This window comes from Strigops habroptila, chromosome 5, assembly GCF_004027225.2.
Source record: "Strigops habroptila isolate Jane chromosome 5, bStrHab1.2.pri, whole genome shotgun sequence".
Classification (NCBI taxonomy): domain Eukaryota; kingdom Metazoa; phylum Chordata; class Aves; order Psittaciformes; family Psittacidae; genus Strigops; species Strigops habroptila.
Genome location: NC_044281.2, coordinates 58,092,215 through 58,115,656, shown reverse-complemented (window position 1 = coordinate 58,115,656; position 23,442 = coordinate 58,092,215). Strand labels below are relative to the sequence as shown.

At 37.6% G+C, this 23,442-nt stretch overlaps 1 protein-coding gene across 4 annotated transcripts in view; it reads right to left on the bottom strand.

Moving 5' to 3' along the window:
- Nucleotides 1–7,897: 7,897 nt before the first annotated feature.
- XRCC5 (X-ray repair cross complementing 5) overlaps nt 7,898–23,442 on the bottom strand; it is a 65,603-nt gene continuing 50,058 nt past the window's right edge. For all 4 annotated transcript variants that reach the window (XM_030486412.1, XM_030486410.1, XM_030486411.1 and 1 more), the window contains exons 17-21: nt 18,750–18,859; nt 18,144–18,240; nt 16,107–16,174; nt 11,229–11,300; nt 7,898–10,431 (exon numbers count right to left, since the gene is read on the bottom strand). In XM_030486412.1, coding sequence (XP_030342272.1) covers nt 10,417–10,431; nt 11,229–11,300; nt 16,107–16,174; nt 18,144–18,240; nt 18,750–18,859 — 362 coding nt within the window. In that variant the 3' untranslated portion in view covers nt 7,898–10,416. The remainder of the gene's footprint in view (nt 10,432–11,228; nt 11,301–16,106; nt 16,175–18,143; nt 18,241–18,749; nt 18,860–23,442) is intronic.

The window sequence follows — 23,442 nt, the reverse complement described above, 5'->3', positions numbered from 1 at the left end:
GGCCAGCTCATTCCCAACTCACCTCTGCTAGTTTGGAGTGATGACATTTTTCTGTCTCTTCACATTAAAGCATTAAAGTCCGGAGCTGTTCAAACACCAACTAGCAAAGCCACTGTCACTCAACACATTGCCTTTCCTTTAAAATCTCACAGAGAAGTATCACCTCCTTGAAGGGGTTGCTTTGTTGCATTGTTCCATGCACAAGAGGCAAAGTACATGAGCACGTTTTGTGCCCAGAAGTCTGCTGAGCTTGACATAAGTGAGACTGCATCTCCAAGGTCTGTTAGCAAATATAAAACATGCATTTTCTTGCAGGATGTTAACAGTCAGCTGGTCAGCAAATGAGCCTGTTAACGATCTCAGGGCACCAGTAAAGAAAACATAGATCATACACTCAGCCTATGGTACTTTATAAAGAACTCATTGCTTCTTACCCCAAATTACAACGGCATGCAGGGGAAGGGTATAAATTGATTTTGGGGATGTCAGTGTTTCTGTTCCATGCTGCTATGAAGCTGTGGGTTTGTATGGGAACATCTGCCATATGTGCATGTGCATTCACATGTGTACAGACATCACCACCACAGAGGCAACCTTTCCCAAAGGAAATGGAGAAGAAACTGAAAACCCAACTTTGGTTTGCCAAAAAGTTCCCACCCTATGGAACTCAGAAAAAACAATTGCACAGGGCGTGAAGGCCATTTACATCAGCGTTCTGATAAACTTTTTATCTGTATGTTAGTCTTGTTTTGCTGTAGGTGCAGCTTCCCAAGGACGGCTGCACAGGCAGGTGGGAAGGACAACCATGCGAGTGGAAGCAGGCCATCAGCACCATGACACAAAGCTACAGGATTCCTCAGCCCTGATACCCCATCCTGGATCCCCATACCTGCACTCCTGATACAGACAGACCAGATGCACCTTTTAAGGCTTCTACAGCAGTGCTAACAGAAATGAGAAACTTGCCTTCAATTAGCCAACTGAAAAAATGCAGGAGAATGGAGCTGTTTGGTTCAGAAAGCACAACTGCTTATGAAAAGTCTGATGTATTAGAGAAATTGTGTAGCTCTGTGTTATGACTTTATTTTTCTTTTTGTAAAGTGTCCTTAGTAAGCAATGCAAGCCTGGGTAATCATTGTTAAAAGCATCCCATTAAGGGACTGCAGCTCTACGACATATGGGTGTTATCTACAAACAGCAAGCGTGCATTAATACAGACTAGTTTATATATCACAAATACTGACAAGCTCCACGCATAGCAGCTACAAGAACTCTCTGTCACCAGGTAGGATTTTGAGCTGATGACACACAGCTAAATTCTGAAAGCCATGTAAAGACTAAGAACATATTTTTTTCTACAGTATTGGGCTCCATAGGGCCTGTGTATGTACCTTTAAGTGAATCCTAAGGGAATGTGCTTGTTGATGAGATTTGCTCACTTCTCCTAGTAAATATTCTGCCCTCATCTACTCTCATTTTTTTCCCCCTTCTGCCCGTATCTACTACTCATTTTTTTCCCCCTTCTTGTTTTGAAGCACTATTTCTTCAGCTAATATCAGATCCCAAACTGTGTATATGTGTTTTGAGTTATGTTTGCCTTCTCCTCTCTCAGTTCCCTTGATGCCTTTAATTCATGCAGGGAACAATTCATGCTCCACAGACACAGCTGGCTTGTTGGGTACCCAACAAATCCCCAAATGAGTGTAGAGGAACAACATTCACAGCAGTCAAGCAAGCTTCCCTGCACCCTGCTCCCAGAGCAGTCTGAATCTAAGCAACTGGGCTGCCAATTCTAGGCATACCTGGTGATTTTGGCTCAGTATCCTCCGAGTAGTCATTGCTAGCTGGAGGAAAACTGATGCTGCCAAAGATAACTCTGGCGCAATGAAGACATTGACTTCTGCCCCATCTGCTGGTTCCATGCCAACTCTGAGAGCACACAGGAAATCTTCAGAGACTTCAGGAAATCTTTGTACAATGAAGAATACAGACATGGGTAAGTTATCTTCAGGTGCATTTGCTCTTCTAGAATTTGGCAAGTGGGTTGATTATTTCTTTAAAGATTTCAGGGGGTTGGACTAGATGACCCTTAAAGGTCCCTTCCAACTCAAACTATTGTATGATCTAAAGCCAAATAAAATACAGAATTGCACCCCAACAATTCTGGTCATTCTGAAGCTACCAAAAGAATCATAGAAGCTCATCTTCTTCAGTTTCACTCATCCTATGGCTTTTTTACCAGTCTCAAACCATTTGCAGCTTAGCCTAGAGGAATTTTCGAGACCACATACTGGCAAAATCCCATCACATGGAAATTCCTGCACAAAAAATTCAGCAGGTAAACCTAAAGGCAACAATTTGAGCACCTAACATGCTTCTCCATGTAGTTGTGATTTGCCTTTCAGTTCACTTTACCCCACAGTAAACCTCTGAAATTGCCCACAGCTCTTCCACAAAGAACTAGATTCTGCAGAGTCATGTACCCTTGACAGCTGTTCAGAAGGCGAAGCTGGTCCTGCCTTCTAGCATAGACTCGCTCTGTAACATAGATGCAACGATTTTGTCCCTTGATTTCCAGTGGTCCCCTTGGTTATGTATCACTCTTCTTGTGTTTAAAGTTACAGTGACCTGTTGTAGGAAAAGGTCATTTCTGCATGTTTTTCTCTCTTCATGTTTGTTCTTTTTCACATCCTCTGTCTCATTGTAGCTCTTTTATCTGAGTCATCATCAGCTTTGGGTTAATGGGGATTATACACAATCTTATGTGTAAACCTTGAGCTCTGAGTCATTCATATGGTAAAGCCTCTATTGCTCCCATCTCCTGAGGGCTGCAGAGAAATCACTCCTGGACAAGCTACAACCTAATTACATATTGTCTCGCTGGACTAACCCTATTCCTTCTACATTGATTTTGTCACTGCTAACTGAAGGGAACTTTGTGACCATTTGCATTTTTAAACAGGTCAGTGTGTGTGTGTGTCTGGGAGAACAGTAAGTAAATGTTCATTACATAAAACAGCTAATTTTTTCTGGATTGTGAAAGAGAGAGAGAGAAAGGCTGTCCTTTCCAATAATAAGCTTTGAAACCTCATCTGTTTCCTCCCTTTGCTCTTCAAAGTCATTAAATAGAATAACTGATTGTCCATTTCTCCAGAATACCTCAGTCTTTGTCTGTTTAATGTCTGCCTTTCACATATTCCTGCTGCCTATGAGGCACTTAATGGAATTCCCATTGCTCCATTTCTCCTCAAGACTAATGATCACGCTCTCCTCATGTCCCAGGGAGCATCACAACTTGCTTTTTGCCTTCATTTACTCCCCCCACTCCCAATTTTTTTGCCATAAAATATTTGCACTTACATAATCTCTGTATACGAAGTCTCATCTAACCAAAGTCCCTCAAAAGTCTTTCAACCGCCTGCTCTGTGAGATGCCATAAGTAAACAACTTTCCCCAATAGCAAAGGGAGGATAAACAAGAGGCAAAGATTGAATAAGTGGCCCCAAAAGAGTCTTCAACAGAACTAGGAATAATACCCTACTGTTGCTGTCCTCCACTACTGAACCAGAAGATTAGCTCTCTAACTTTCTTATGAAATAAATAATACAATGAAAAATTTTTAATGAAGCTACAGGGGACACAGCCTGCTTCTCCAATTCTTTAATTTATGGGTTGCTTTTGATATTAGTACTGAGAGATTCCACCTGTTACAGAACATGTGCCATGTAGAGTACCTTCTTTATCTCCCAAGAATCCTGACCACCAGATCTCACAAAGTTTTGAATCATCGCTTTTGACAGAGCCACAGACCCCTTAGAAACAACGTGCAACAAACCCAACCAGCTCAGTGACACATACAGTCCTTGCAATTGCAGGTGTCCTCACGTTTTTTCCTTTTTATTGCTAGCAAAGACACAAACCTTCCCTATCTCTGTTGCTTCAAGACATTTCTGCAGTATGTGCATGCCCCTAAAGGTGATGTTACTGTCTGCAACGCACAACTCATACCAGATAAGCTACAGAGCACACTGATAGTTCTGGTACTTCCAAGTGGTAGAACATAAGACAGAAGCAAGTTCATTAAACATATGCAATTTCTGTATCACCAAAAATGCTTTTCTCCCCAAAACCCTTTGTCTCCTTTACTCCTTTTCCTCAGGGAGAAAAAGGATATAATTGCTGGCTGATGTTCTCTTTGATAAGTTCCCCCACAAGAAAATGAAGAATCAGCAAATTTAGCTTCTAGGTGGTCAGAATGTTAGCCAAAGGTGGAATTCAAATGATAACACAAATTTGAACACTACCCAGCACAGTCTTGTGAAAGGTGGATCAATTATTGTTTATGCTATGCTCTTCCTGGAGAGCATACAACCTTCTAAACCTTGGGGCAAAACTGGAACATCGAGATACTACGGTTGGTAACTGCTGAAAGTTCGCAAGGAGTAAGGGTGAAGAACCTACATCACAAGTCACTAAAAGGTCATAATATTTCTCATCTCACCTTTGCTTTTATCATCTGCAGGCAGAGAAGTGACACTCCCTGAATGTTCAGGAAGGCTGAGAGCTAGAAGATAAAATTCACACTGGATTCATGCACAATGTTACAGGACCACACGGACAAGCTGTTGGCTCTTACCTACTCAGATCAGGCCTTTCCATGCTGGCCTGCTTGGGACCAAAGAATAAAATTCTTCCCCTAACCCCTCATTTTTAGTAAGTAAAGGCTCCCTAAGCATTCTGATACAGCTGCTATAGCTCTTGTGCAAAGCCAGCATGGTACAGGGGGCTATATACCATTTCTTCATATGAATATTTGTCATTTGACTATTCGCATTAGCAGGCTGGAGAAGGAATTCTCATACATCCAAGCCATATGAAACTCCAACAATTGGGTACTAGAACTATTTTACCTTATTTTACCTAGTATTACTTCTGATCCACATGCTTCAGGCAAAAATATCTGCACCACAGTTGGTCTCCTCAGGAGCTTGTTCTCCCTTCATGCATTGTTTCAGCAGACAGAAAATGTTTCTAGTTATACTCTACATTGGAGGTATTTTTGTTTTCTGTCAGTATCTGGACAGCTGCAAGATTCACTCCCTTCTGGAAGAAAATGAAATGACAATTATTGCTGCTTATTATTGCACATCAAAATAGGAAGAAAGGATGAGACAAGGTTGGAACTCAGTAAAAATAGGGAAGAAAAAACAATCCTTTGGTTTCATACATTGAAAGCAACATTAAATACATTTCTACAGTCAACCTATCAACTCCACTGTAGACTTTCCAAACTCTCATAGGAGTCCATATAGCTGACTTGGTGCATATGGAGGGGTCCTAAGTACATACATGTATGACCAATTTTAAGTATTTTTTAGTGCTGTGAAATTTCATGATTTGGTAACAGCAAAAGGTACTGTGAGTACTTTAGGCTGCTGGTAAAAGAGGTAGGTGCTTTTGATGGTCAATACCTGAGAATTGTACAGGTGAGGCATCAGAAGGAACAGCATTCATTTCACTGTGTCTAAACCACTCTGGCTTCACAAAGTTATTGGGAAGAGGAAGCAGATTAATTTCTGTCCAACTTAAATCACTGGAATAAGTATGTGCAGAGAGAAAGTCAGATGAGTGAAGGGCGTATTTTAAGGCCCTCTTAGCTCACCAAATGCACTAAAACTATGTCTGGTCTGTAAAAACTAGAGGAAGGGACAGGTTTCCTAGTTTTTGTTTAGTTATTTCATTTTCATAAATGTTAGTACCATTCCAAAACAGTAAAATTAGGAGTAATGGAGAGGGAGAGTTGGGAAGGCACACTAATCTTTCCAATTATCAATACTTGCTACATGGAAAAATATGGTCAAACTTTAAGCTGTGCTCAAATGTTTTCCAAGTAATTTTCTTGCACAATATAGTATCTCTGCCTCTATGCCAATTTTTTATGCAGAGTTCAGTGTGGTTTTCATCCTTTGGGAAAAGTAAGAATGGCTAAAAATTACAGCCTTGACTTTTTAATAGATCTATTTTAGTTCTTTATATCAGATTATGACAGTATTACAAAAGAAAGCTTCACCAATTCTGGTTTCATTTATTTTCCTTAGTATGTGGTAATCATTTCTCTAAAATTTTCAGGTTCAGTAATTATGAGAGAAGCCCAAATTAGTGCAGAGCTTCTCCCAAAGCTGCCTTCAAAACAGTGCACAGAAATGCTATATACATAAACTCCACCACCTAGAAAGACAAATAAAGTCTTGCAGAAGTCAATGCTATCTTCATTTACTAGCACCTTTCCAGTGGTGGGTTCAACAAAGAAAGCTGTTCTTTCCTATGCAGTAGTTCTTCAAAGAATTTAGAAACACAGGTCTGGGTGCCTGGGTGGGCCTCCAGTCGCCTGCTAGTGCTGGGAACATTTGATTTTTTTTTTTTTATTTTTTTTATTCTTTTTTTAATCACCTTTGTAACCTGCATCTCAAAAGAGGAAGGAGAAAAGTTGGAAATTTTCTACATCTGACACTTGTTATACGCTGCCATGCACATAATGCTCCATTATGCACCTAATGCTGTACTAGCAACAAGAGATAAAGTAACTAGTACCAAGCAACTAGTACCAAGCAACCAAAGCAACTAGTAGAAGACGACAGAAGGTAAACAAAGCTGAAAGTTTGGTGGAAATGAGTTTTTCTCTGACACAAACCAACAGCTAAAGTTAACTGCTTATTTCACTGGACGGGTGGTGTGGTCAAACAAAACCAAACTCTCCCCTTACTTATAAACACAACAGGAAAATCTACCAGTATATTTGCCAGTTTAACAAAATGCAAGCCCAAACTCTTCTTTCCAGATTACCCCAACCCACCTGAGATGATGAGGGAACTCCTTCTTTCCCTTACATCATCTGACTTGTGGTAATGGCCAGCAACTTCAACCTAAGAGCAGGATCTGCTATGGTAAGCAACATGGCAAATGCAGAGTATAAAGATGGGTCCTGTCTGCAGAATTCACAGCTTAAATAACTTTTCCAGTCTCCCACAGATGACTGTGAATTTCCTTCCTCATTTCCTAATTCCAAAGACCCTGCCCCAATACCAAACAGACAATTCTGCCAAACACAAAATATCAGGAAAGCTGGCAAGCAGAAAATCTACCCTGGCAACTGAGAGACTGCAGTGCAGCAGAATACATCTCTTCACAGTAGAAGTGTTTTGATGGTATGTGTCATACTTTCATGCTACATTGTAAGGACAGAGACAGAGCTTTGCTTCCAGAACTCTCCAAACATGTTGACATCATACTGTTGACCTGACAATTAATTTGAAGCCAATATAGTATCACATGAACCACAAGTCTTCAATTATGTAACATTTTGGAACTTATCTTCCACTACTTCTGTGACATTTTCACAACTGTTCAAAAGCACAAATTGGGTTTCTGAGTAAAAAAATGAATGAGACTTGAGAACTGTGTTACAGAGTCAGCAGACACACTATTCAGCGAAAGAGCAACCAAGTTCACTAATAGAACAAATACAGCCTGGTTACTTACAGATTCCTGGTATGCTGTTACTGGAAGAGCCTCATTCTTCCTTTATGGCTCCCAAACCCAGTATTTTGCCCTTTCTGTGGAGTATTCACAGTTTCATGCTGTGGCCCCAGCTCCCTCCCATATTAATTATGCTTCCTGGTATGCTACCTCTGGATTCTTTCCACATCCCAGAGTCCATGCTGCAAAGTATATTTTCCAGTCTGCATTTCTCTTTTAATTGAGGAAAAGAAGAGGACCCGCAGACTAGGCAACACATAATACTGCTGATGTGTCAAGATAATTAGCCTGCTGGCTGGTACTTCTCAGCTGCCAAGCCAGCCGAAGAGGGACAACAAGCTGAACTCTTTCTTCTTCTCCCTTTCACCTCTTCCCAGCATCAACTTCCATAAACGTCTTTTAAAACATAACGCTAAAATCACTGCCCCTCCATCAAAGATGACTGCTACTGCCCAATGAGTTAAAGAGCTATCAGAGCAGTAGATTAACAGAAAGACAAACAACAATCATAAGCTTTGATCTCTCAGCAAGTAAGGCTAACCATGGTTACTGTCCCATTTATTAGCACCCAAAGAACTTTCTGAAGAGGCATTCCTTCCAGGGGAAAAAGAAAATAAATCAGTAAGATATAACAAAATCACAACCATTATATTTTCTTTTTTTTAGACACACTGATAATTTCTCTTGTTATGAAGTACAGGACAAGGGATGTTCTGTTGCTTGCAAGAAAACAAATTTGCATGGCATTTTCATGTCTGCTTTTGAAATGGACAACTAGCTGCTCTACTGCTTCTGAAGACTGGCCAGTATTGCAATTCAGAACAAGCAACCTCAATGTAGTTAGTAAGTAACTAGATCAGACTTTATAACTGAAAATGTGAACTTAGACTATGTGAAAGATCTCTTCCAGTCATTCAATAAGAACCTGAAAGCAGACACTTTGCCAAAAAACAAGTGTAAAATCAGGTCGCTATCTGATAGACACTCAGTAAGATGTATCACAGGCTTTTGATGACGGATACCCAGAAGGCTGGGCAGAATGAAAGACACTTTGCTTGCCTTCTAAGAATTTGTTTCACTTACTTTGAGTCGTAAATTCCCATTCCCTTCTTCAGTACTAGCAACTCAGTTACCATACTGAGCCTAAATGTGCTGTACAGGTAACAAGATCTATGAAATTACACTCAATGAACTAAATGTTTATTGCTTGACAGAAGCAATACTCTCTAAAAATGTAGTCAACTGGTTCAAAAGAGACAGAAAGCCCTAATCATTATTTTGATTTGCAAAGTAATTCTATATCCTGCCAGGTCTTGACCAAGACTTTTCACGATCTCTGCAAAATGGTAAAAATTATTTTACTGGGGTGTTGTACAGTTTAGAGTTTGAAAAGAATAGAACAAGTAATCACACTCAGCTTCTATAGAGGGATTTCGTTATTCAGTGTTTGCATTGTATGCCCAGAAAAGGGGCCTTTGATAGATTCTCTATTAGCATAGATAGCTAATCATCTGATTTTAAGAAAAATGGTTTGAAGAAGACAACAGCAAATTTTTAAATGTTTTATTAAGGCAAAAAAAAAAGTAAAGACCTCAGCCAGTGTTATACTCTATAAATTGGCCTTGAAAGACATACAAAACAATGGACTGATCAAGTATTTCTTATTTACAGTTAAGAGAAAATATCTTCCAGTGGCACAAATCCTCTAAAGACCTGGAAAGATCACTTATTCCCTGATTTATGCATTTGAGAAACCCTTTCAAAGCCTGCATGAACTCAGTCAAGACATGATCTAGTGTGAGGGGGTTGGAACTAGATGATCTTAGGGTTCTTTCCAACCCAAACCATTCTATGATTCTATGATGTAAGAGAGGAGAGAGCAGGTCACAGTGTAGGGAGATAGAGGCTAAAAACAATTGCTCTTTCCCACACAGGAGCTGCAATTCAGTATAAAGTGCAGATATTCCAGAATATTTTTTAACTCTTTTTTTTTTTTTCTGTTTTATGATCTTAAGATAATTTTGCACAGTATGTTTATACATTTGCAATAATGAAAGAACAGCTTTTAAAGGAATGAATCTGATTGTAACAAATAAGCATCTGAGAAGATGTCATTAGTGTCTCTCCAGATCTGTATTCAAATTTGAGTATTTGACTACTTTGGATTGCTCTGTGTAGACAGCACTCCATTTTGGTTACCAGTGTAACTATTAGCAGTCATTTATCACAGGTGTCAGTGTACAGCAACAAAAAACAAATCCCAGCATCTGCAACAGGACAATGTACGCATAGAGGGACAGAGGCTATTTAGCTGAGCTGATAAGATACAGTAACCATATACAAGATGACTGTAATTACTGTGCTTTAAATTCTGTTGCATATTTCAAACTATTACTTTGTGACTCCCAGGCCTAGAATTTTTTCCCATATGCCTTTGTGCTTTTTTTTTTGCTCTGTTTCTTTAATAAGAAAAAAGCATGAAAATAGAGACTTGCAATGTAACAAGAATTTCAGGCACCAGTGCAGAGTCTCATTAAATTTAGTAGTGTTATGCTGAAAGCACTACCAAGGATAAGCTAAACTCAGTGTTTAACTAATCTAACGAACAAAAAATAAAAAAAAAAAAAAAAAAGGAGATGCCTTAAAGGTATCATTACTTCACAAATACTCCAGATTATTTCAATCTTGTGTTTTTCAATCTTCTGTTCTAGATTTGAAGTGTCAGACATTTTCACCAACTGGAAATGTCTTTGGAACTTCTGCTCTCATTTGAGAAAATAAAGATGGATATATTGTCTTCTCATTAGCGTGTTTAGTGCCCTGTCTCACAGGGAGATCTCTTCCAAAACTTTGCTTGTATAGGCACCATACATCACCCACTCACATCATGTCCAGCTGCAAATAGAAGAAACAGATGTGGAAGAAGTAGTATTGAATTCAAATTATTTCTTATGTGTTCAGCACTTAGAAAACAAAGCAAATATGGAAATCCTTGTTGTATAACAAATGGACTGCACAGAACTTAATACTAGGCTTCTATAAAGTACAAAAACAAACCTAAAAAACCTTATCTTCACATAATCATATGTGCAATTTAAAGATTTAAAAAAATTAAAGTCCAAAAGTAGAAATCTGCTTGCTATTGAAGCTTCTTTAAAACTGTCTACACCATCAGCTTAAGCCTTGGAGATAGGTTTGTAATGACTCAGCCTGTAAAAAACAGCTTAAATATTTATTAAAAAAACCTCTTGAAATCCTTAAATTTCAGGAAGCCTACATAGAGAAGATTAATGGAGAAAATTAAAGCATCTTTTTAAAAATTATTTTCAGTTTTCAACCCACATAAATAGCTGTTCTAGATCTAGAAGCTTTGTTAAATGCTATTACAGTAAATTATAACAATCTGCCATCAAATGAGCAGCCTTACTAGCTCTTTTGAAACATGCTAGAGGACACATTTAACCTGTATAAACACCCGGGTTACTATATAACATAGTATTTGCCATCATGAAATTACACACCTGGTTATGTTTTACAATAGCAAGTAATTCCATGTGGCTCTTTTCTGACTCAATACCTTAGGTGTTTTTTCTAAGCCATGCACATCTACTGCTTTAAGAAGCACTCACTCTCACTGCATCTTTCAGTTACAGTTTAATTCTAAAGCAACATAATGTCTTTACGGTACTCACCAAATCATCAACATCACCACCTTCATCTGTGGGAGGCAGAATTTCATTTTTCTTTTCTTTTGGAGCCAAGAACTGAAAATAAAAATGTATTTATATGATATTGGCCAAAACTCAGATCCTTAATGTTAAATTAACAGAATGTCCCCTTTATATTTCAAAGCAAATTCACCTGTAATTAAGAATTATGAAGGAAGTTTGTTCTGGTTTCCACCCTTCAAAGTAATTTTGAACTACAGGAAATTTCTTAAGACTTGCTTTCAAAGGATTTTATGGTGAAGTGTATTGGAAAACAGACAAAGAGATATGGTTCTTCAGACAATTTATGGTTAAGCTGTAGAATACCCTGTAATAAGGATGCTGCAAATATTAGTACCTAGTCTCATGGGAAGATGGGGAAAGTTCATAGAAAAGAAATCCTCTGTACTAAGTCCACAGAAACAAGCACGGGAAGTACTGGAGACACCAGCGGCTGGAGCCTGGTACTGTACACTTTTCCTTACCCATCTGTTATTATCCATTGTCAAACATGGGATTCTGGCTAGATGGAAATTTTGTCCATTACAGTATGGCCATGTTTATGTTCTTAAAGAAGGTAATTTTAAAAGTAATATTGTGTAATATTGTGTGTAGCTACAAAATACTAAAGGACAGCAAACTGCACCCTCAGCAGTGAAGCACTGGAACAGGTTGTCCAAAGAAGTGGTAAATGCTCCATCCCTGGCAGTGTTCAAGGCCAGGCTGGACAGAGCCTTGGGTGACATGGTCTAGTGTGAGGTGTCCCTGCCCATGGCAGGGGAGCCGGAACTAGATGATCTTAAGGTTCTTTCCAACCCAAACTATTCTATGATTCTATGCTTCTATGAATGCCAGTCTTCAAAATTAGAAAATTCATTATGTAAAATTCTATTGCTATAGCTGCTGATACAACTCACCATATGCCCTTCACTTAAAGCATGATATCCATAAACAGAAGATAAAGGTTAGTTGCTCAAATACTGTAACAACTGAAATCAAACATACAGACGATATCTGGAGTACAACCACCTCTGAATTATTTTTCTCTTAGCCTAAAATAGTGTGTGGGGGTAATATCTGAAATGGTAGAAAAAAGTACAAATACTTGATTCTTACTTTAAAAATATCCAGTTGTTCACAAATTTTAGTTATGATCTGTTTACCAATATCTTTATGATAAAATCATACATTGTCTTTTTCTTATTAAAATGCACCAGAACAGGTACACAGAGCCAAGAACAACCCTGTCCCAGATAAAAAGATGGCTGTGAAAACTGAGGAGGAAGAAAAACAATAGTCCATGACTTTGAGTTCCATTATCCTTAATTCAGAATCAACTTCACTCTAACTCTAGATGATGAAAGAGAACACCTACTTAGAAAATAACCACATTAATCAGGCTATAAATACCTGCTTAGAGTCTATGTTTATCTTTTGTGCAAACAGCAGGCTCCTGAAAACAAGCTACTGTTTACCCGAGGACTTTGACTGTAAGTGCCACGGAGGTTGTGTAAAAGGCCATGGGATCCCTATCAAAGCATTATCAATCTCTGAGACAATATACTGTAAAAAGCTTAGATATTATTTTACATAAATAAAATTTTCTGATCCTTTTCTAGAGCAATGCTGACAGCTTTAGACATGGGCTAAAACACTGAAAACTTACCTGCATCTCATTTGTGGGAAAGTACCAGACATCCACTAGGATGAAAAGCAAATACATTGCTTTTGGTTAACATGAAAGACAGAGGAAGTGGACAACCTCCACCTAGTTGTCTCACTGCCCAAAAATCAGACCAGTCCTACCTCTTCAACAGCAATATCCAAGAGGAATGTAGAAATGTAGAAAGCTTATTTCTACAAGAGACAATGCTCATGTTTTAACATGCTGAGTTCACCTTATCATATAGATTTTGTAGCTGAAGAAAAAAATAAAAATGAGAAGATGACAGGGCCAAAGGAAATTAGAATTTCGAGATGCTGTATGTCTGTGTATCTTTTTTGCTGGAAAAGTTCTTAATCTAGTAGTAATATAAAGCACATACTATGAAACTAAAAGCTAAAGACACAGCTCTGAAAGGCTTTTTATGGCAGATCAAATTTCATTTTACACATTTAATTAAAAGTCAAATGGTATTTCTGAAAGTAGCACATTTTTCGAAGTTTTCAAAATTAGCTTTCCCACACTAAGTTAGGTAAAGAAAGGTAAAAGTTGAGGAAATGTATGATGAAGATTTGCAATAAATTGAAACCTGAAGTTTCTATCAAATGCTGAACATCCAAAGTTGATTTTTTCCAAAGCCTGCTTTACATTCATGCAAAAGCAAAGTACATATAATAGTTGTACTGAAATTCATTATCTTCCCTAAAGCACCAGAAGAAGCACTTGACACTGCTCTTTTAACCTATCATCCTCATGCTCTAAAAAGAGTATCCCCACTATCACAGAAAAAAAACCAAAAAACCCTACCTAAAATAATTTTTCTCAGTGATAGGAAAATATGCATGGATAACCCAGCCCAACCAAAACAAAGAAGAAAATTTTTACGTGTTACCTCTCAAATAAGCAGCCCTGTAAGTCTTTTTTTCTCTTTCAAACAGAAACTCTATTAATCTGAAATCTTCTATTCAAAATAGTCCTGAAACTGCTATCAGCTAGAGATTTGCCTATAGGAGAAAAGGCTTTTGTGTCACATAGGACCACACTGACAGCCAACCCCTTGATCTACCTGCTTGCACGTGACCTAGTATAGAGGTGAAGAAAACTTGCATCTTACCTTACTGTATGATATTTTAAAAGATCCAATATACCCCTTAGTGAATGGTATCACCTTCAGTATAGAAAACAAATGAGCCACCTTTGCAATCTACTACAGACCGAGGAAAATGCTGGCTTTGTATCACGCAGGAAGCATATGACAGGGTTTAACTGGACCAAGGAGGACCAGGTTTTAGATCAGCACCATAACCTCAAGATAATTTTCTATTCCTGCAGATCTTACTCCAAGAAGTCTTCCAGCTTTTGAAGTGAAAAGTCATATGAACCCTAAACAGACAACGGCAAATCAGGGTTCTGGTTTTGGATCTGGAAAGTGCATGGTAGGGTGGTTATCCATCGAGTAAGTGGGATTGCCAACTGCCTAGTTAGCAAAGAGATGCAACTCATTTATCCTGAAAGTTAAGCTAACTGCCATGTTAGAGAACTCTGTTGCAGAGCTGATTTCACGCAACCTCTCTGACGCCACTATTTTAAAGGGAAGTTATGGCTGTTGTAGGACCTTCAATTGATCACAGAAGACTTTCCTGCATTGCAACACCTGGCTGACTTTAGGATGATATTAAACAGAAAAGCAATTTTGAAGCCAGTCTACAAATGCTTTGCTCCAGCTTAGCCTGGCAGCTGTAGCTCTAGTCCATGGTACTCTGTAATTTGTACTGCATTCTTATGCAGGAACAGTATTTTTCAGCCACCTCAAGGTCACAGTTAAGACAACAGTATATTGTAAGGTCTTCATGGATAATAGAGATTTCCTTAAGGAATAGTGGCTACTTCACACAGCATGAGCACATTGTGAGCATGAATGGTAGTTTAAGTTCTCAAGAAAAATAACTGTCTTACGAAGCTTCCAAGTAAATTCATAGCATTTGGAATACATAACAAAACCTGAAACTCTTCAAAACGATCACTGGGGAAAAAAGCTCTATACAATTATGTGATGAGAAACAGCCAGTAGGTCCTTCATATCTAGAAATAACATCATATTCTGCCATTTGTACTCTGCACGTGTGCTTAGCTTTCTAGTCTCTTAGTTTGTTAGCTTTTCATTTTCATGACATTTTTGTGCCTCTTTCACCTTGAGGTAAATTGTTACAGATGAAAAAAGCAGTTTCTACAATACAACCTTTTACCCAGTTGTTAATTCACTCATGGAGAAGCTACTTCTACCTCTTCTGGTTATTGCTAATGTAAAGCCTGGAAGTTGCCAAAATCAGTGTGGCATCTTTTAGAAAAGCTGCTTCTCTGCAAAGTACTTAGTGATTTTAGCCACAGGTTTACCTTCGGGGTCTGTAATACAAGGACCTTCTTTCCCCTAAACTATTTAAAATCATGGCTAGCAGCCTGATACAAAAATGCCTGTCTTACCATCACCACACAAATACAGATTTTGACAGCAACTCTGAATTCTGCTTTCTTTGAAACAGAAGGCACCATTCTGCCTGTTAGAATTCATTCCTTTATAACTGTGACATCCTTTATTCATCACTGCAGTTACTGAAGTGTTATATTCCTGTAGAAATAATACCTGCAAATACTCCAAAACTTTTGTTTCTAAAAGGATCTTATATGATCACCAATAATAATATCAGCATCATCTACGATGTCCATCAATCCACAAGAGCTCCATAAAGTGGAAAATACTGGTATCATTGCACATATGGTGAAAACTAGCTACAACAATTTTATATTGCTAGAGTTCACACCACCTTTAGACAAAAAAGCATCCTGATTTTTGAACTTGTGTAACAATGAGATCATGGTTCTTTTTATGAAGCTCAAATAGTAATCTTGCATATACAAACAGTCTGTTGTTGTTCCACTGAGTTCTTTGTGGAGGATATTTTCCAATAATGATGTCATTACATGATACTTTCTAAAGACCAGTTAAAGTAAAATGCGTGGGACATGTTAGGGAATTATTTTAACTCTGAACTGGGGCAATTTCAACTGTGTGGCAAAAGAACACTCTTCTTCCTTCATATGGATCCTGTTTCATTCACCTAAAGATTTATCCATATAAGAAAGAATCTTCTATTCCACAGTAAGAGCTCTATACAAATAGTTGCTCATTAAAAAAAAGATACCTTTTCAGCCTCTTCACTAGTCACTGAACTTTCCTTTGCTTCATCTTTAGTGATCAAAGAAATTCTGTCTAAAAAAAAAAAAAAAAGATATAAAAATATCATTAGAAGGCTTCCCAAAAACATACTTAATGTTAGAAATAAAAAACATCTTCCAAATTCCAGCTTCTGAATGTGTCATCATCAGCAGCAAAAAATAAAAAAATACTGCTCAAAGGAAAATATGACTTGCATAAATGAGTCAACTATCATATAAACTATGATACAAAAATAAATTAATGAGCATATTCATAAGCTTGTGGAAGTATCCATTTAGGAAACTGCTAATATTATGACAATCAAACTAATGAGACACTGAAATCATAGATCACAGATGAAATGCTGACAATCTATCAGAAATTACACTTTTAGTCATTCACAGCATGCTCTTAGGTCCTTAGAAAAATTAACTCCTAACATACAAACGCTTATGCTGTGATTACCTACACTCTAACTACCAAAGTGCTGGTCCTGCCCCCACTTTACTCCTTGGTTGTGCCAGCACCACTATCCTGTGCAGTGACCCCCAAAACAAAAAATGAAAAAAATCTCAGTTACTTTTTACCCCGTTTTCCTTCAGTTTAGCTCATCACTTGGCTACACAAATGCCTGTGCCTCAATAAAGAAGCTGTAGGTGTGAGAGCAAAGAACAGTCGATTCATAAAGGTTTCAGCAGCAACACAAGAATAATGCCACCTTAATGGGCCCATAGAACTACATGGCAGGGTTTCATGAGACAAGTGAACTTGTCAAACAGATCTGCCTTGCTCCTTAGCCACTGACTCATTTATTCACTCCCATCCTCTTTTGGGGATTGCAGACACTATTGACAATGCCCAATGTATGTCACATTTGGAAGAAAAGAGAGGACGGGTCATGTGGCAAGAAGCAGTGAAAACAAGACTTCCGTTTTGGTAGCAGCAAGTGAAAAGCTATTTCGGCTGCCTAGTGAAAGCAGCTAGACTATGCACAAAGCACCATGATTTTATCATCTTCTTATAAGATGATAATCTATTTTGTATGAAAATACCATGTCTATATTTGTAATTTTGTTTTCTCAAAAATATACTGCAGTTTTTTACAAACTCTGGTTTGTACTAACTAAAAATTATTCTAGCATGGCTTTGGAGGATCCAGGTTTCCTACTTTCAAAGTTTATTGGTTTCTGTTTTTCAAATTTCTTCAGAGGTCCCCTACAATACTACTGAATATAATATTCTTTCAGTGTTGTCTTGCGCTGGTTTGGGTTGAGAAACAAATTCCAATCTCGTAATTAGAAAAAGTTGGATGAAGTAGACATTACAGAGTGTCTAGAGTTAATTACTTTGGAAGGTGCTTATACAAAAGCATATATTTGCATTTTATAGCATGCACCCTTAAGAGATACAGCTGGGCATTTAGCAGATTTTCTTAGCACTGGTTCCAATTAGAAAGAGTATGACGTAAAAGATTATTTTAGTCCACCATGTTTTGTATTTGTGCAAATGTTCCTTTATTTATCATTTGCACAGCCTCTGAATGCCTTTCAAACTGCACTGCCTTGTATCTCCCAGTTTAATCATAGGTAGGTGTCACATTACCACATCTTCTGCCCTTCAGGTTGCTTAAATACAAAATGATCAGTGACGTATTTCAATACTATCTATGCCTTTTTTGAAGCTTCATTAGGAAGAATCTTTTTATATCATTGCTGCATGAGTTTTTTCCATTTATTTTGAAATTCAGCTGAAATCATATCTTTTTCTCCTTACCCTGTAACATTTAATTTGTCTCTCTTCTTCCACAATTAATTTATCATTTCAGCAAGACTTGGCAAGGCATTATGAACATTACTGAAATATGAAACTATTAGTGCGAAAAAGGAAGTTGCAAAGTGAAAGATTTTTTGAGGCTTTTTGTTTGTTTTAAGCTAACCCCTGAGCCATCTGTTAAAGTGTCCCATTGCTAAAACAAAGTTTTCTTTTAGATAATGGATAATAAACTAGAAAAATGCCATCCTACCTTGTATCATGATCTCCCAGAAATCAGCTAAAGCTTTGTCTTCTACCTTTGATTTCAGGGCCTGCAGAAAATCATTAAAGCACTGGACCTTGGACAGCTGAAAAAAATTACAGCAATGATAAACAAGAGATATTAAAAATACTAAAGAGCACTGCAAACTTAATTCTTCATGAATTCATCTAACATAGTGAACACAAAAGTCATTACAGATTTTGGTTTTTATCTCTACTAAAACCAAGAGTTCCAAGGAAAGGTGAGCCACAAAAACTGCCTTTCAGAAAGCTAGAAAGACTTTCTTGTAACTAGCTTTATTGAAGAAGAAATTTGTAGGACTGTTTATTTTTCGTTTACAAGCATCAGATAATAGCCCTTTTGTTTGTACTTTTAAAAGAAAACAAGCAACAGCAAATAATACTAGAGACGCTAGCCCTCACTCCAGTAAGAAACATAAAATGCAAATATATTTCTAATCTTTCAAATAATGTAACAGATTTTAATCTGTGAATCAATTCTTTTTGCTGTAACAACAGGTTATCAGGTTCCTAATACAGCAAATAGATTCATCATGTCTTTAATTTGAAAGATATGAGAGTTTTCACACATTACCTTCACGGCCTCCTCTCTGAAAACTCTGATACAATTGATCCCTTTCATGTAGTACTGTGAACCTTTATTTTCCAGGAACTGATCAATGCGGTTTATCAACTGCTGACTCACTGAAGGACAAAGAGAAATAAATAAATCAAAGAATGCACACTTTCAAGGCAAAAAATATTTGTCTTTTACATCTCTCTTTCTATTCCACAAGCATCTTTAAAGAGTTAATCATACCCATACTGCCTCAAGCTACTCAAGTTGATAATTGTTACTTAAGCTACCGACAATTACTTCAGCCTCTCTGGAAGAGCTAAATATACTAGGAAGAAATGCAAGCGTGGCCAAGGCAAAAGTCTTTCACTGAAAGCCAAGATAAAAAGCACTGGCCTAGCTTGTTTGACAGAAAGTAAAACTAGAACACTTGGGATCCTAAACCGAGGGAGGCTATGTTGTACAACACAAGCATATCCCCACAACATCCTTTGAAATACATGCATATTTCAATAAAAGTGTTAAATATACAATGAAGATGTAATAATGTCAACATCTGTAGGATGATTGCAGTTAAAAGAATACCTTCTTACTATTGACGTTAGAATATACCTTGTCTCCGTACAGGTAGTTTGATTATTTTTTATCAGGGCAATGCTGTTTATGATTATGGAGGTAAGTATCATAAAATGTGCATGCCTGAGAGAGAAAAGCAGAGGCAAACAACAAGACTTGTATCAACAAGAAGGGGAACACCAGATTCATCCTCACTGTTGAGCTCCTAAAACACAGATAGCTGTAAAACACTGCAAATGTGACAACTGAAAATGTCACAAAGAGCCCAACTAAATTCTGCTGGATTTTAGTACTTTATTTTCTTCATGTTTAATTACAGGTGAGGAACTGTCCAATTTTACCCTCTGGCAGGCATCTCAGGCTGGCAAAAGACAAGTGAGAGGAGGATACAACAGTGATCTATAAACTCAGAAGCATTGCAAAGAGGATGAAGGGAGTGATAGTCCACTGCCTTTCTCAAAACAAGAGCAGAGAACTGGGTTAAGAACATATGAAAAAAAGAGTACCTCTTCAAACAAAACCTCTTTACCACAGGCTGCTGTGGGATGCTAGAAATTTTAACAGCTTAAAAAAATGCTTTAAGAAATTCTTTAATCAGGGAGATTAAAGGTGATGTTGACATTGAGGAAGAAAATGCAGGAAAGCATTCTGGAGAAGTCACAGCATCTACCTGTCCTGCACTTGTACTGTTAAAGTCAGTTTACTGCATTAGCAGAACCTTTAACCTTCTATAGATTAAACCTATTGACCTTCTTAGGTTCAGAAGTTATGGGCATAGATATCACTGCAAGTATCTCAGCCATGGAAACATCAACGTAGAAAATCATCTACCAGAGTGATGGAAGAGACAAGGATAAGTAAACACACCAAGAAACAGACACTGTTTAAATATTGTATTCCACTCTGCTCACTGTAAGCATACACAGCAATAACTGTTACATTTATGTTCCATAAAATGCTTAACTGAATATGAAGAACAGCATCTCTGAGAGAAGATGACGTGAAACAAGACATGCTTGATATACTTTCCCACTAGCTTTTTACAGAGTTTCTAGAAAAGGAGGCGGATAATGGTTCTGTCCAACAGCAGCCATCTCACAAGAACGTGTGTGAAAAGCGCCTACTGCTCCAGAGGTGATCGGCTCACTCTTTTTATTTACTTTACCAGTAGCTGGCAAACTAAATTGAAGTCTCAGTACTTAAGCTCCCCTAGTTAAGTCAGTCCATTTTTTCCATGGTTAACGATTTTCTCATTAAATGTTCTAATTTCTTACGAATTGCACTAATAAAAGCAAGTCCTGCTGGTGCTTTCAGTGGTGGTGGTGGGATTTTTTTTAAACATTGCCTTTTCATTGATGTGTTAAATTAAAACCCCAGGCACCATGAGAGTGCAATAAAAGTCTTTATTGTCTGAATGATTCCAGCATACTGTTTGAAATTGTCAGACACTCTACTTCTTCTTTTGCATTTAATTTTTTTAAAATCCCTTTCCATTTGATTGCACTGGCAGGTATCAGAAGACTTCCTGCTACTGACTGTGAGCTGCCTCCTTTTGAAATCTGTTTTAAGAAACCAAAAAAACCTTACATGTTTTACTAGGCACTGAGAGACTATTCATAGGAAACAGGTTACACAGCAACACTATTTAAAGTCAGAGTCTTCTAATGTCTTAAAACAGCTTGGCGAAAGTTGGGTCTGTCCATTGGGCCTTCCTTAAGAGAAAGGCAATGATTCATTAATCTAAAATAGATAAAATTCTTCTGTTCTGATTAGATGACCAAATTATTTCAGGGGGCCAAAGACAATACCAAAGAAGGTAGATAAGGATTATAACTGGAAGTTCTCCAAAGTGGACTCTGTTTCTTTACACTTCTAGATCTGAGAACTATGTTGATTTCCTGTTGCCTGTCATCTGCCTATTAGTGTGAATCTTTGGTTTTGGGTGCTGCAAAAAAAACAGATCTCCCTGCTTTTTGGCATGTTCTGCACAAAGATGTCTATTAAACTAAACTGTTAATATTAGAATTAACTCTGATGTGCCCCAGACAAATCTCAGGCATTGGGTTTTTGAAGAGCAAGTCCTAGAATTGCAAACAGACAGCCTATTCAGGACACTACTGTGTAATAACAACTTTTTTTTCTTCTCTCCCAGCATCCATCATCCCATACACACATTTAAGGAAGTGAACTAATGAACTTCTACATTTTGCATAAACTGGAATTCCAGCACTCCTAATAACCACCATGTTCAGCAGAACAACCCAAGAAATTTTAATCTTCTGCTTCCTTCTTCTACTGTACCTGATTGGTTAGGAAATAAATACAGTGATTAAAAGGCTGGAGAAGTACAGCGGAAAAAAGTATCTTTGAATACAACATCTTTTACTTCTAACAGAATTTATTTCCTTCCTCTCTGGCATTCAGATACATTCCCTATGCTAAAACACATTCACCAGTGCTGTTATTTCTCGTGAAATATGCCATGAACAATTATATTCACTTCTTGTCTCTGAATAGTTACAGTACAAAAGTGTAGTTATATTCTCATGTTTGTTCAGTTCACTCCTTGGTCTTGATTACTACGCCAACCAGATTACAGAATAGTAATAGATAAAAACTGTATTAGAGTCCATGTTCAATTCCCTGGGGATTTTTTTTCCTTAAAAAAAAAAAAATATCAAGTTAAAAAAAAATAGTTCTTTCTGCAGATGCTAGACTCCTGGTGTTGTCTATCTTCTGATTTATCTACTGGTGGTGGTAATGATTTATATTCATGGGCAGTGCTTAACGTAAGAGTCACTGACAAATCAGTTAAATCACCCCATAATTAATTTTAAACTACTGCTCTGTAAGAATAATCTTTTTCTAAGTGAAAAGAAGAAAGAGATTCTAAACTGAAAACTGTCCTAATTTTTAAGGACTTCCTGCATCTTTAAGACAAGAAATAAGAATGTTAACATCAAGAGCTGCTGAACTACTCCAATGCCCTATGAGGTACTGTTCAGTTTTGAAATGCTCTTTCTAAATGGCCTGTTGGTATGGATCAGAATGATTTAGGCTGGACATTCATAGGACATATGGTCCAAATCCCTGCTGAAACCAGGGTCTTTGTGAATCAGGTGGGTCAGTGCTCCACAGACTTGAGTTCCGAGTAGCTCTGAAGATGGAGAGTCTCTAAGTTCTCTGGGCCCCTCTTTCTGTGTTTGACTACCTTACCTGTGATTTCCACGCCCCCCCAAACATCTAATTCAAATTCTGTTTGTTGCAACTCAGAGCTTTGCATCTCACCCGATCGCTATGCCCTTCAAAGACAAATCTGGCTTCGTCTTCTCTGTGAAGCAGACGTACAGAAAACTTCAAAGTCATTTTATGTACTCGAATATTTGGTTTGCAAATATTCTTCTAATGACTGAATCATTTTCATCAAACCAGTCATTGCATTTGGCCTACCTAGCAGCAGAGTATGAAGAGTCTCCAAAATACACAAAAACATCCAATAAAATAGAAATGCAGACAAACTGCAAACACATATGCCAACAAAACCTGAAACTAAATACTTTTTTAGAAAAAACCCAGAACTATCTTAGGTCTAGAAGGGTAGTTAGCTATACACTTTTCTACAGAAAAATCGATGAATTATCATCCTTATTACAACTCATAAATTCCCACTGCAATCTCTTATATACAATTCTTTTATGACACAATTCTTTCAAGCATACAAAGCATCCAGTGCAAATCCAATGTTTTACATTTTACTTAAGAAGCTATCTACATGCCATGGCAAAAGTGTGACACCTCAGGCATAACAGAGTATTTGCTGAAATGTGCAATTACTGACTCTTAACTTTATTTTTCTAGAAATGCCTAGGAACAAAAATATTAACAAACTTGCTATGAATGAGAACCGGGTGCAATTTGTCTCTAGACATTTATGTCCATAACTGTACAGTTGTCATTGCAGATTTCTCTATTCATTGACAATCAGTACAATAAAAAAAAAAGTCTTTCAACTACAGGACTTCAAACATCATGTTCTCAGATAGAAGTCCTGTAAGGTGCAATGAAATCTGGCCTCTAAACTCACAAAATTTATAAACAAAAGAAAAAACTATACATGTGTCAATATCTTTTTTAC